Raw genomic sequence first — 14,192 nt, forward strand, 5'->3', positions numbered from 1 at the left:
AATATTTTCTCACATTGATGTTCAACTGCTCATTTTACCAACTCGTGAAACGTCATGATTGACAGCTGATACTGACTCACCATTGGTTGAAAGCATTTAAAAGGGGGACTTCGCTCACTGATCACTATCGTGCAAACTCTGGCTCCAAATCCAGGATTGCAGTGGTCATATCCAGGAGAGTTTAACTCAAACAATTAGTTGATTATTCACATTGTTGATCAATAGACAATTTAAGAACAACAGTTTTGAGGGATTACATAATTATATGAACACTAAGTGCTCCCTGCTGTGACGGTGGCTATTCTCTGACTTATATCATTGCACTAAATATCTTTAGGAAGTGGACTGTTTATTTCTAATGATCAGTTGAAGCTTGGTTAATCAGTTAGGTCATGATGAGTTTGAGACATTGAAAAAAAAAGAAGACAAGATCTAGTTTTCCTTTATTGACAATGACAAAGTGAAAAACCTGTCAAGAGCTTCTTATCCTTTTTAATGATTTGTATTCTTTTAATTCGATTCCATAGTTTTTCCTTTATTCCTTAAATGTATATCATTATACCCCACACCTCTGTATAACTGGCTTACTGCAATACAGAGGCTTGTTTTCTCTTTGACATTTATGAGAAGAATGTATTATATATGTATAAACATATGTGCTGTTGTCTTCCTTGCCTTCATTTTTTCTTCTTTAGAATGTACAAACGTATAAATGAAACGATAAAAACAAATTAAGGCAGTGACTCTAAAAATATCACAATTAGCCTCTGGAAAAAAAACACAATTTGTTGTGTGTAGCTGTAGAATATAAATTAATTTGAATTAAAATCCAACAACCATACAGACGACATGACCTCAATCAATCTGTGATTAGTTTTGATCAGTCCTACTCCAGTTGTTGCAGTGGTGTGTAGCCTCTTCATGTGTCCGCTCTCTGACGGCTCGTTATTAAGGCAGCTCTGTAAAAACACACACTTGAGCCAACCTCTATGAAATCCATTCTATAGTAGTTACACTTCTATACCATTGTTGAGCCTTTGTGCTGCTAATGCAATGATTCTATTCTTCCAAGCTTTTTACAGTACAGCAGCCGTCTAACAGCCGCAGCTGCTCATTCAGTCCTGCTGCTGCCACGTGCATTGACCAGACATGGCGTTCTGCACACCGGAAGCTGTCCACACTCATATCCCACACCTCTTAGGATCGTCTGCGGAGAGAGAATCAGGATCCAGCAGGAGCCGGAGCGCACGAGCTGTTCATGCTGGCAACGATGGCTGCGGGCTCCCAGTGCGGCTGGTAGAAGTGGATGTCGAGGGCCCGGGCCCAGTTAGCAAACACTGTCTTCTCCGTGATGAAGCGGTGGTGGCTTCCTCTCTGACTCCTCTCGTGGGAAAGGTACATGGAGCACTCGTCGGGCCCCAGGGGCTCGTAGTAATGATACGGCACGGAGGGATGGGAGGAGGACCTATACACAGGAGCAGAGAGGAGAGATGAGTACAGCATGAGAAGGCATGAAAGTCAAAAGAGTGTGGAGGGATGCGTGTGGAAGCAGCACGGGGATAATTATGAGATGAGGTGGAGGAGGGGAGGAGAGGGAGTGAGTCACAGATGGAGATGAGAACAAAGGAAAACAGACAGATGAGAAGAATGTGGGATAAAAGATGTTGTCATTATACACCAGCTCATTGCTCTGATACTTTCGGGTTACATGAAGCTCAGCGGAAGACACAAGAGTTACTTCCCTCCAACTCTCCTTTCTTGATTTGCAGCATCACATGAGAACCAAATTGCCAAATTGTTCTCCAATGTCCAGTGCCCCTGAGTGCTGCATTGTAGACATTTAGCATTGTATTTTCAGCCCATTCAGTGAGACGTGTTGCTTTTACTCCAAAATGATTGTGTGATCCCTGGGGCTGGAATCACAGTCATTAGCCAGCCGGACTACAATGCCATAGAAAAGCCTCCTGAACTTGCCACTGCAGGGATTATAAATCTTACATTGTCATTACCAGTTGACGACATCATTAAAGTTGCACTCGACCAGATTTCGATGTCAAACCCACACTCGCATTGTCAGCACAGGGTAAATCATGGAGAGTGAAGCTGCGGCAGAGGAGAGCGTTCCATCCTCTTCATGCACTAGTTGCCCCACTTGCTCAAACAGGAAGTGACAAACTAAGAATGTAAGTCCTGGGGTGGGAGGCATTTCCACAGTGTCTGGGATGTATAATTCAATAGATGAAGCAGCGTGATGCAGAGAGTGAGTGCTCGAAAGAGTCTGGATGTCTTTAAAATGAGCTGCAGACTTCCTTTTATAATACGACATTACACGCGAAACACAGAACTAAGATAAAAATAAGACAACGCAAAATGAATCAGCAGAGGATTGGAGATAAGGATATAGTGCAGGATTTATGGTTTTTTGTTATTTATTTAAATTAATGGGTATTGCATTTTATGTGATAGACTTCATCATATTTACTTTATTTACTGTAAATATTTCACGTGTAAGACAAATTTTAATATTTGTGAAAAATCCTGTAAATGTATGCTGCCTGGTCAATCAGTGGATTCTTTGGCTTTTGAGAGTGTTCATTCATTTTGTCTGCTTGTAAACAAATGCACCCATGCACCACTCTGTATGGAGACTTGTATTTACATGAATTACGCCTCCCACCATTTTAATAAATGAACAATGCATGGTTTGCTGGAGCCACATATTCGTATTAGTATTATATTTGTTCCTATTTGTGGTGAGATGCACTGAGTTTCTGAAGCTATTTCATCTGTGCACCATGTGCTTCTGTTGAGTCATGCTGTCTCCTTTAATCCAGCTGGGCAAATAGAAAACCTTGGATCAAACAATAATCTAACTCTACCTGCAGAAATCCGGGGGCACCATGCCATACACGTTGATCCTGTCACACAGCTCCAGGGCTATGGCCATGGTGAACCAGCCAGTACTCAGCCAGGAGTTGGAAATCTTCCTGGAAGACAAGAGAGCATCACCATTTCTAGCAAACCCATGAAGATAAAGTGCAAATACACAGAGAGCATGTTGGCTCCTTCTATGAAACAGAATGATTGGATGGGACAAGCTGCAGAGCCTTGTTTTTACATTTTATCTGATCAGTCAGCTCCAGTTTTCAAAAATAGATATAGATGAAGGCAAAAAGAAGGACTTTCTTTGTTTCCACACAAAATGTTCCCACTCTGCTGACTTGAATGAGCTCGAGGGGGTTCTGCAATATCAGGGTTGTAATCCATCTTGAGCTAATTAAACTGAAATAACTTTTACCACTGGCATGATCACGAGCAGACCAAAATAGTCATGCGACACATGCAGTTGGAAGACAATAAAATAGGTGCAATGGGTAAGCCTGTATTGAGAGGATATACAACTTGTTCTAACTTTGAATAGAATTATAATTTTATGATTTCCATGTACTGTTGTGTTAATGCTGCAGTCAGAAGGGAGATAGAGAATCATATAACTGGCCTTTTCTACTGTCAGAATAAAGATAATATTCTAGGAAATATGCCAAAAAGTTATTTTTGTAAATGTTCCCTACTTTGCTACTTTGATTGTAAAATGAAAAATGGGGTTTGTCAAATTGGAAAAGTTACCATATCTCAACAGGCCGACGAGTAGCCTAAAGTTCTTATTTTTTCAATTATCATCATACAAGATTGTAAACTTTAAATTCACTCTTTTGGTCTTGGTCTCAGAATCTTTACACTGTTTCCAGGGTTTTGTATTAGCTCATTTCAGCTTAAGAAAGTCTCCAAATATAGTGGAAATACATTGGTAAATATAAACACGGCAACAGTGCATAGAAAAATACTAAACAGTACTCTTCTTCAGTCTGACATTAATGAAACAACAGTTTGTGAGATCAAATCCCACATGAACCCAATAGATAATATGTACAGTTTTAATTTAAACACTATTAATAATGTATGTGTGTTTGCAGCCAGGGGTGTCGCAAGAAATGCAGGGCCCTATGAAAGAATGTAATATTGGGCCCCACCCCCATTCACACTGTTGGACATAATTTTTTTCTCTGAGGGCCACATGTCAGTGCAGGGCCATTGGAATCATCCTAACTTCCCCCTGCCTGACTGACTGTTTGCAGCTTGAAGTTTTCACAAAGTAATGCGTGAAAACTTCAAGTGAAATTTCACTTTACACTGAGGACAGTTAATGTGTGCAAGTATTTAGGCCCCTGTTTTTTTATGTTTCTTCTTTGACACAGTTATGTCCCTCCAAAAAAACCTCTTGGAGACAAGACATGCAGTGGACATTCACCTGTCAATCCCTGTTTCCTTTTTAAATAGTTCATCAAACTTCAGCATCTTGCTCCGAGAAATAATGTAGATTTTGAGTTTGGGCAGTCGCTGGTTTATCAGCCTCAGGTTGTTGTAAACGTGACCTTTTCCATCCCGTCTCATGCAGCTGCTTGGTCCCCAGAAGATGAACACTGCGTCCTGGCTGGCATTGAGCAGCTCCTGTCTGCTCCGCAGCACCATCTGCAGGCTGGAGTGTGCTACAACGCGCAGGCTGGTGCGTTGCCCGACGTCCTGCTGGTAGCCTTCGCTGGGAGCATCGTTCATGCGGATGACGCATTCAGAGCGATCGATTTCTTCACCCCGCTTGTTCCCAGTCAGCTGACCCGAGCTGGTCACCAGAGCACAAGTACTGCAACGCATCTTCAAAGACTGTGGAGGTAAAGGCCACGGGTTAGAAATGAGAGAGTACTGAAGGCAGACAATTTGTAGCCACTGTAGTATTCTCAAGCATTTTGATTTTAACTACACAACCAGTTCAGTTTTTCCCCCCACTTGAACCCATTTAGATATTACAGTCCGGCATATGAAAGGCTATGCAAAGCTTTCTAAATAGACTAGCCATGTATTCAGACAGAGCACTAATTTTAGATGCAGCATTATCGCTTTTACAGTCACTGACACAAGTACATGCAAATTTGTGTGGGTTGTTGTGAATGGAAACGTCTGTGCGAGTTAAAATCGTTCCAGCTTGAGAGAAAATAGAAAGTGAATCTGCTCCATGCACATGCAGATTGAGGAAAAAGAAAATAAACTATACAGTACACCTAACGTCAATAAGAGTTAAATCATTTCATCCATTCATTCTATCTACCACTTCTCGTATGAGGGTTGCAGGGGCTGGCTACACTCTGTACATGCTGCTAGTCAATCACAGGACCAACATACAGAAACCATTCAGAATCGGCAGGTTAACTGGCCTGTTTTTGGACTGTGGGAGGAAGTCACAGTGTCGAGAGAAAACTCCACACAATCTCTCCCTGGTTGGGAGGCAACTATGCAAATTATCGCAATGCAAAATAAAAATCTCAAGGGGAACCCCAAAGTCAGCTGGAGTCCTCCTCTGGGGAACGTGAATGTCTGAACAGTGTTTCATGTACAGCAGAATTGATATTTGTTGACACATTTCCCTCAGAGTTAATCATCAGAACAATATCATTATATGTAGAGCCAAGCTACTTGCTCTAATGAATCTGCAACTTCCTCCAGCTCAATTTTTGGCTTGGCCTTAAAATGTGGCTCTGGCTGAGTTTAGTAGAGTCTATATATACAACAACACATGCAGACAGGACATTTCCCCCAAGCCTAATGTAAAGTGTCACTGATAATGCAGCCAAAAGTTTGGATTTCAAATCCAGTCTTTTCAGGCCTTCCTCCACCAAGAAAGTCATGTTTTCACCCACATCAATAACTTTGTTGGTCTGTTTGAAATCAAGATGGTGCAAGTTCCATGAAACTCGGTGTAATGAGGTGGTATGGATTAAAGAAAAACCCATAAGCTGCCTGCATGCCGTGCCCTTGGGCAAGATACTGAACCATGGCAGCTCCTGGTGTGTCTGAACTCTACCGGTTGCTGGCATGTGATATATTGTTATGTCCAACCAGGTTCTCACAGTAGAAGAAGGTGAGCTCAGAATGAATGATCCAACAGCAAAAAAAACATGAATTATTCCCAACCTTAATGGAGAGCTACATTGACATTCTGAACTGTGCCCCGAGCTTCACACTCCATCAGGTTCTGAGGTGATAGTGTGTACGTGTGTGTGTCTGTGAGTCTGTGCATACATGCAGGTGATCTTACCAGGGCCACAGGCTGTGCTGCTCCCACTGCTATTTATAATACTCCCCCGTCGTCTCTGTGACCCCACGCTGAATGATTGCCTATAGTGTGTGTGTGTCTGTGTGTGTGTTTGCAGAGTTCGATGTGTCTCTAGATATGACGCTATGTAATACAATCACGTTTCTCTAGCAAGTGTCTGCAACTGTCTCAAAGTGTCTAGATCCAGAATCAACTGTAATCCCCTCTGTTCACACACACGTACACAATCACACTCTGATGATGCAAGGAGGAGCAGGTATTTTTATTCCCTGATAAATTGCCCAAAAGACGCCATTTCCTGTAGGAGTGTGTCTCTGTGCTCACACCTCCTTCATCAATAACAGGTAGGCTGGAGCGGATTACACACTTCACCGCACAAACACACCCTCCCTGCCATCGGAAAAAAATTCACACTCCAGAATTCCTGTTCTTCATGCAGCGGATTGAGAGCATTGCCCCCTCGGCACTGTCCAAACAATTACTCCCTAGCAGGTTTTAATCATTTTAATCCGGGAATGTGTTAAACTCGTAAAAAAGGCAATTGAAAGTTACATGGATGGTGTCAGAGTTTAAAGTGCCTGTGAAACAATAAAAAGTGATGCTGATGCGCAGGTTTCTGACAGCTTGATGAGGCCAGGAAATAACCACTTACAAGCCTCGTCTCACAGTGAGAGAGGCTTTCAGAGTCCGATGGATAGATATATCATATGGCAATGAGTGGAGGATACAACACACGGAAGGTTGAATGAACGATGAAATTAACAAGTGGGAAATCAAATTCATATTGCAAGGCAGCTCATGAATTGGCCGAGGGGTCCTTGAACACCTGCTGACACGCTCAGTCTGCAGATTATCATGCAGACAGAGGGTTGTCTACCTTGATCAATAATGCACAACCTCATAAGGCAATACACTTTCCTGGATTAGAGCGATCTATAAAAAAAAATAGGTTTAACCTTAAAGAGCGACCTCTGATGAGATGTCGACTGGATTACTCAAAGTCATGGCTTTGCTCAGAGAGGGGCAGCAGAAGAGAAAGGTAAGGAGTGCTGCTCTGGTTCCAGCCCCAGTCACTTACTGCCTAAACATTGACACCAGCCTCATCAGTTTAATCCTGTTTGTACTATTCCCAGGGGAGCCCACAATCACAATTGCTTTCAGAGCAAACCACAGCCAGCTTCTAATATTGCACCAGAACAACCAATGGGCCTCTGCCTGCATCCCGTTCAGTTAAAGACGAGTGTAGAGTGCAGCCCTGAAGGGAAAACATCTTGCAGGATCAAACTATTTAGCGGTCGGAGAGGATTCATGTTCTAAAAACTTCTTTTTTTTTTTTTTTAAAACAAGCCTTACCAACCTGGGATTTGAAGGATAAGGTTTTAGCACTCTATATTTTTCTGACAGTCAAATAGGAAAATAATGACCATCACTATATAAAGTGCACTATAATTGTGAGAGTTCTGAAGAGGACATTTATCGAAAAGCATATTGTGCAGTGCATGTCTGCAGCAGCCCCACATTAGAGTTTCTGCAAAGAAACGTACAAATAAAAAGGATTTAGAAAATGACTTAAATTGAAAGCACATCAGGAGGGGATCTCTTAACGGCCGGTGTGAACAGGAGAAATGATTACAGCATGAAAATCTGTTTGTGTCGGCTCCTGACTGTTGTTATTGGTTTGAGTTTGTCTGTCACAGACTCCACCTAACACACTTCACAACATATTCAGAAAGAAAGAACATATCAGATACAAAAGACGCGAAACAGCTCGGACTTCAGGTCTGACCGCAGACCAAACCCAAATGCTTCTTCAAAGCGTGTTTATGTGGACTCAAACACCTCACCCACCCCTCCATCAGCACAGTGGTGAGTAGATAGTGAGTGAATTTATCATCGGCTGTATTTTCTTGCAGGCAGAATAATATTTAGAGGCTGATAATGATCAATGCAGTAACTGTACACTTAAAGTGTGTGGAATTAGGTTAATGGCTCAGGCGAGAGCAGAGGTAGATCAAGCGGCGCCTGTTCCGCGGTGCGAGGGTTTAACGATCAGCGCTGCTTTCTTTTCTCTCAGGCCAGTTAATTACACTGCAACCCTCCTGACAGTTGATGTCTCATTAAGCTACTCCTGGTGACACACATTCAAGAAGCAGTCCTGAAGTTTCTCTGCTCTCAGTTTGAGAGATTAAAAGCAGGCTAGTCGAGGGGGATGTGCTCCTCCTCTTCATCCTGTCATCTTCAGACAAGGAGGAGGGGGGATGAGGACACAGCCTTGTTAGCAGCACAGAGGGAGACATGTAAGATGAGTCTGGGCTGGTTTGCACCACGCACTGTATTTGAAGACGGTCAAAGTGTCTTAACTTCTCCCAGAAATTAGGCCAAATTATCCTGGATTCAAACGCTGCCATCTTGCATATTTGGACCCTGGAGTCTGCACAGTGGGATTGGAGCCAATGCATCGACGTTCTGCCGATACAAGTGCTCAACCAATGGCAAGTCAGTCTTAGATGTCAATTATGACATTTCAACCTGTTTTCATAGAGTTAATCAACAAATCAAAACCAAATTTACAGGAAAAATCAACACTTAAACAAACATCAGTGTAGGGGCGGATTTCCCTGAGTGGATAGCAGGGTCCGGAGTCCTTGCTCTCAATGTCATTGCAAACACTAGTAATGAGTGTCTACATAATTTAAAATAGTAATACAATATGCACTGAATACATTTTCGTGACTTATTAGAGCTAAATGACGGATTCTTGAGCTTTGGCGGATCACATCCCCCCTCCCCTTGCCTCACAGTGCTTTGGTTCACTGCTCTCAGACCCTTACCTAAGCATCTTCTTTTTCTTACTACTTAAATATGGCATATTATTTGCTTTAGCCAGGGTAATGGGTGTTGATTCTTTGATGCTATATTTATGCAGTACATATATATGCAGTACATGCGGTGGATTGAAAGATCCGCCCCTGCATCACTGTGATAAGAAGAACAACAGAAATCATCTTTGAGAAAAAAAGATTTGACGTGTACTTCGACTTTTAAGTTGTCCCATCTGTAAAGATGGAGGAGGCAGGGTTTATGAAAATACTGCAGGCCATCCATCTTTATATGCGCTCAGTGATTTGCTCTTGAAAAAAACATGATGTTCATAATTCTGTCTCTTGCTATTCACTCTGTTTCGCTAGATGTGCTTCCTTACTGTGAGCCGAATTAAACATTAGCATATTCTCATCTTGCCATTATCTTTTTGTCATTTCTAACGTCTCTATTTACGAGCTGCTTCCTACACATTAAAATTTCTAGAAGGCAGCTTAAAACGAAACGTTAGTGAAGGGTCATCGTAGGTACAGGACTTTATTTGTGCATAACTGACGTCCTAATGATGCCTGTTGCTCTGAGGCCGATTGCATAATAGGGCGACAGAGAACAGAAAGGTGTCGTCCATAATAAGTAGATACATCATAAACTGGTTCCCTGCACAGTCCACATCCATGCCCTCACACTGTCTTTGTGATTAGAGCGTATAGAAGGGCAAGGTAGATTGATTCTGCCGACAGTTCTTCAAAGGTCAACATCTCTTTGAAATCGGTGAAGCGTCGGAGAAAGGAGAGAGGAATGCAGCGGCAGTGTTCAAACTCAAAACGTGTGGACGTGGGTGCGTGTGTTTGAAGGCGCCTGTTCAACTCTGCAGCTCTAATTACTGCAGCCTGTCAAAGAAGAGAAACACATACCAGAGGAGGACATCTCACGATAATACGCAGACATTGCAGAAGGCAGAAAGAGAGCAAGAGAATAAATACAGACAACTCCGACGAGGCTCAAAATATCCTGATCTTTGAAGTCTGATCTCGCATGAAAGATTTGTGGGTTTTGAATTCAGTCTTTTCTGTTTCTTTTCCACCATTAAGCACCGAGAGGACTGAAGGAAACAAGCCAAATGCTTCGACTTTGAGCCACGTGAAGCAAGATATTCTCTGTGATAAATGTGTGTTCTTATGACTTCTTCGGCGAGCAAAAGAGACCACCACCCACCTTTGACATGCAAGCTGAATGCACGTACAGGGATATAGGCCATAAACATTTAAGGGGCATACAATTTTAAGGTGTTTGGCCATTTGCAAGGGCTTGTCGGCATCAGTGTACCGGTGCTGTTTGAATGTGTGTGAGCTATAGCAGAAGCCACTACTCCCTCCAGCAACAGCAGACCTCAGATGAGCCTGAAGGGGAGCAGACTTGTCCACCCACTCCACTGAACCCTCCAGCAGGTCTTCTTTGGTTAAATCATTCCCTGGCTCGGTCGGAGGGTGCAGCAGGAGCAGCGGCATTGTGACACTAAGCAGCATGAAAATGTCACAGTGTGAATCCATCATGGCTCAGCCGTCAACCAGGAGAAGGTGCTCGGTCAGGACGCATTGTGAATAATAAATGTGCCAACGCAGCAGCCTCTCGTTCCTCTTAAGAGCTCCTGCGATGGGAAAAATCGATGAATGAATGTTTCCTTTTCATTGGGTTTGAAAGAGACTGAATGGAGGTTTCGACATCTCAGAGGATCGCTGAACAAGTCTAGCAAGCATCAGCCGGATCAAACCTCTCTCCAAAGCACTCACACCCGCATGTCACTGATCAACAAGCACTGAGACCAACACTTTTCTCCAAATCTTCTCCTGCCCGGTGCCGCCTCAGCAGCGCGACGTCCTTTCCACTCTGCTTTGCTTCACTGCATATATTTCTCACCGAGGGCAGAGAGGACGCTGCCTGAACGATCCGTCTCACTGAGCTGCATGCAACACCGGGTCTGACTGATGGGCCCCTGCGTTACAGTAACAATGACTGTTGTGGTGCTTATACGGCCAAGAGATTAAACTAGTGATCTCTCATGTTAGTCATTCTGATAGAAATCCATTGCCTTTTAAATGCTTTCGTCGCTAAATATTTCATGGTGGACGCATTAATTATGAATCAAGAAATGGAGTAACCTACAAAGAGAATTTAGAGACTGTACTATGCCACGGTATATTCAGCTCCAGTGAGATTACATGGTGTTATAATACATTTACAGGGTACAGTAATGCTGAAAGTCCTTGAAGCTTATTTTTCATATATTAAGCATTTCAACAGAGATTGCTGAACAATTTTCAAAACCAAAGTTTGAGAACTTTATTGTTATACCTAAAACAGTATGCTGTTTAAAAAGCATTATAATTAAATGTAAAAATAATACTTAAAATAATGACATGCCGTTTGACTGGTTTATGCCAGGGCGTCATGGTGGTGAAGTGGGTAACACTGTCAACTCGCAGCACAATGGTTCCCGGTCTGAATCCAGTTTACTGTGAGGAGTTTGCATGTTTTTCTCTGGGTACCCCGACCTCCTGCCACAGATCAAATACATGCAGATTGGGGTTTAGCCTCTAAATTGACTGTGGGTGTGATGTTAGTGTGTTGTTGTTTGTCTCTGTGTGTCAGCCCTCTGATAGGCTGCCGACCACCCAGATTGTACCCTGCCTCTCGCCCAATGTCAGCTGGGATTGGCTCAAGCACCCCAGATGACCCTCAAAGGATAAGCGGTATAGGGCGACCCGCCCACCAGGATTCCTCTCGGTGGTCCCGATGGCCAGACTGACTATGCCAATGTGGGCCTCCCTGTTCCTCCTATTTGGTCACAAGTCACTTTTCACCCACCAGCATGGAGCTCTCCTGGATTCCCACTGATCCCTCAGCCCAGACCCTGCCATATGAATTTGTTGGGCCACACAACCAAGCTGAGGTCTAACCCTTTGCATCTGTGGTTGTCGTGTGTGAGTGATCTCTCTATGTGCCAACCTGTACTACTTTCCTGCCTCTCACATTTCTTGGACAGATGAAAAACTCACAACCAAACATAATGACGAAGCCCTTGATTAATATCATAAGCAAACACACAAATCGTCTGCTTCCTTTTCGCCTCATTTCTGTGACATTCACGCAAGTCTGGACCTGTGCACAGAGATAGCATGCGAAATTGGAGAAATTGCACAAGGATTCAGTTCTGTCCCTCTGTGCTGATGCTTATTTACCTTATGATCCATGACACCTGCGTACCCATCGAGTGTAGATATCATGAGTCTCTGCAGTCTCTCCGGCTTATTTGTGGCCGAACTCGCAGCATCTAACCGGCGGGAAGTTGAAGCTGATGATGATGATAATGCTGATGACGAAGGGGATCTGTCACCGGAGCCGCTGTTGTACACCAACATAATGCTGGTAACCATGGTGACGATGATGATGCCACTAACCCCTTGGTACTGAGGAGACACATGAAACACAAATAATACTACATTTATGTCCAAAACTGCCCATAGGCAGCATTGCTTGGACTTTGCTTTCAAAGCAGGAGCAACAATATAACAGATTCTCATGCAAGGCTGCAAAAGACATGTCAGGTGAATTGCTATCATGCTCTGGCAACAAGAAAAATATGATTCAATGAACAGTGCAAAAATGTAGCTGCTGAATTCATGTTTCCTGATTAAAAACTAACCTGTTGTCTTATGGGAATATTTGAAATACAAACGTTTCTGTTAACAATGATAATCAAGCAAGCACCATAAAGTGCCATTAGTTCACACTGTACAATACAATGACAGAATTAACATGAAATGTCCCCACACAGAACATAACAGTAACAAGCTGTCATTCATAATTACCACTCTTATCTTCATCTTCATTGCCCCCCGTGTCCTCTCGCAGGTCGAGCCTTCATCCTACAGCGTTCTCTCTCTTCAGCATGCAACACTTGAGCGGCAGCCTCCGCCGGATGAGCGCGCAGAGACAGAAACCAACGCTCCCCTCTACTCTTCACACATGCTCTGCTTCTACAGGGAGAGACGCCCTCCCTCAGCCTCAGTTTCCTCATGGTCCTAAACATGCGGCTCTAACCAGCTCACATTCTCATTGTCAGGGCTTCCTGTGAGTTCATGTTATGGTAATTACATGGTAATCAAGCAGAAGACTATCCTACAATAGTCCAGTATGTGGTCAATTGTGTGTATTTACGAATAAAACATGTATGATTTCATGCAGAAAGGTTTTCTCACCACGCATCACAGTCTAGGAGTTTTTTTTAAATGTTTTAAATATTAAAATGTCTTCCTTTGAATGATTTTAGTATATTGTACCTTAATGCAAACTTGTAAAATAAGACCAAAGTAAATGATGACTGTGATATCCAAGGGCTTGTTGTGAAAAAAAAAAAAAAAAGGAGGTGGTCTAGTGGCAGAAACTTGGACTTTGGGCAGAAAAGGTCTCTGGTTCGTCTCTGGTCCGACTCCACGGAGAGACAACAAAAAGACGAACCTGGATTGATCTGTCCAAAAATCCAAGAGTCTCCCTGTCTAGTGCCCCTGAGCAAGGCACCTTACTCCCCCAACATCTACTCCCTGAGCGCCGTACTTGGCAGCTCACTGCTCTGTGTGTCCTGCACCAGATGGGTCAAAAGCAGAAGTTAAATTTCCCCACCTGCATGTGTGTGCCTGTGCATGTCTGTGCATGTGTTTGGGACTAATAAATGCATCTTAATCTATTCATCTAGAAAGAATTTCATACACCTCATATCACAGTGACACGGTGTGTGTCAACGTGTGAAATTACACATCTGATTGGACATACATGTGGAGTTCCTCAAGGCTCCGTTCTGGGGCCTCCTCTGTTCAAAATCGACATTCGTTCAATTGTTCTGCACTCACCCAGATGATGAAAACTTGAAAGCTGTTAACCCAGTTAGGCAGAAGACACATACATTTACACAACCATACCACCAGGAGACTATTATCCCATGTGTTGAGCAGGTGCACATCAACAATTGGATGTGTTAGAATTTTCTTCAGATATACACAGATCAAACTAAAGGAGGCTTTTTACCATTTAGCCTATTGTACAAAACAATGCAAGGTCATACTTTACGTCATTCTCATGCCGGTACATGGAATATTTGATGAATAAGAAATGAACTGCACTTTCTGTTATAAAGACTTTTCCTTACATG

General features: G+C 43.0%; 1 protein-coding gene across 1 annotated transcript; it reads right to left on the bottom strand.

Annotated features, from left to right (window-relative positions):
* Positions 1–460: 460 nt before the first annotated feature.
* st6galnac5b (ST6 (alpha-N-acetyl-neuraminyl-2,3-beta-galactosyl-1,3)-N-acetylgalactosaminide alpha-2,6-sialyltransferase 5b) lies at positions 461–12,955 on the bottom strand. The gene is made up of 5 exons (XM_062395791.1): positions 12,856–12,955; positions 12,226–12,453; positions 4,310–4,719; positions 2,880–2,987; positions 461–1,465 (listed from the first exon to the last, which is right to left on the bottom strand). The coding sequence occupies exons 1-5, from the start codon at positions 12,874–12,876 to the stop codon at positions 1,222–1,224; spliced, it is 1,011 nt and encodes a 336-aa protein (XP_062251775.1). The 5' UTR covers positions 12,877–12,955; the 3' UTR covers positions 461–1,221.
* Between the last annotated feature and the right edge of the window lie 1,237 nt (positions 12,956–14,192).

The sequence above is a fragment of the Platichthys flesus genome, chromosome 9 (genome assembly GCF_949316205.1).
Source record: "Platichthys flesus chromosome 9, fPlaFle2.1, whole genome shotgun sequence".
NCBI lineage: Eukaryota > Metazoa > Chordata > Actinopteri > Pleuronectiformes > Pleuronectidae > Platichthys > Platichthys flesus.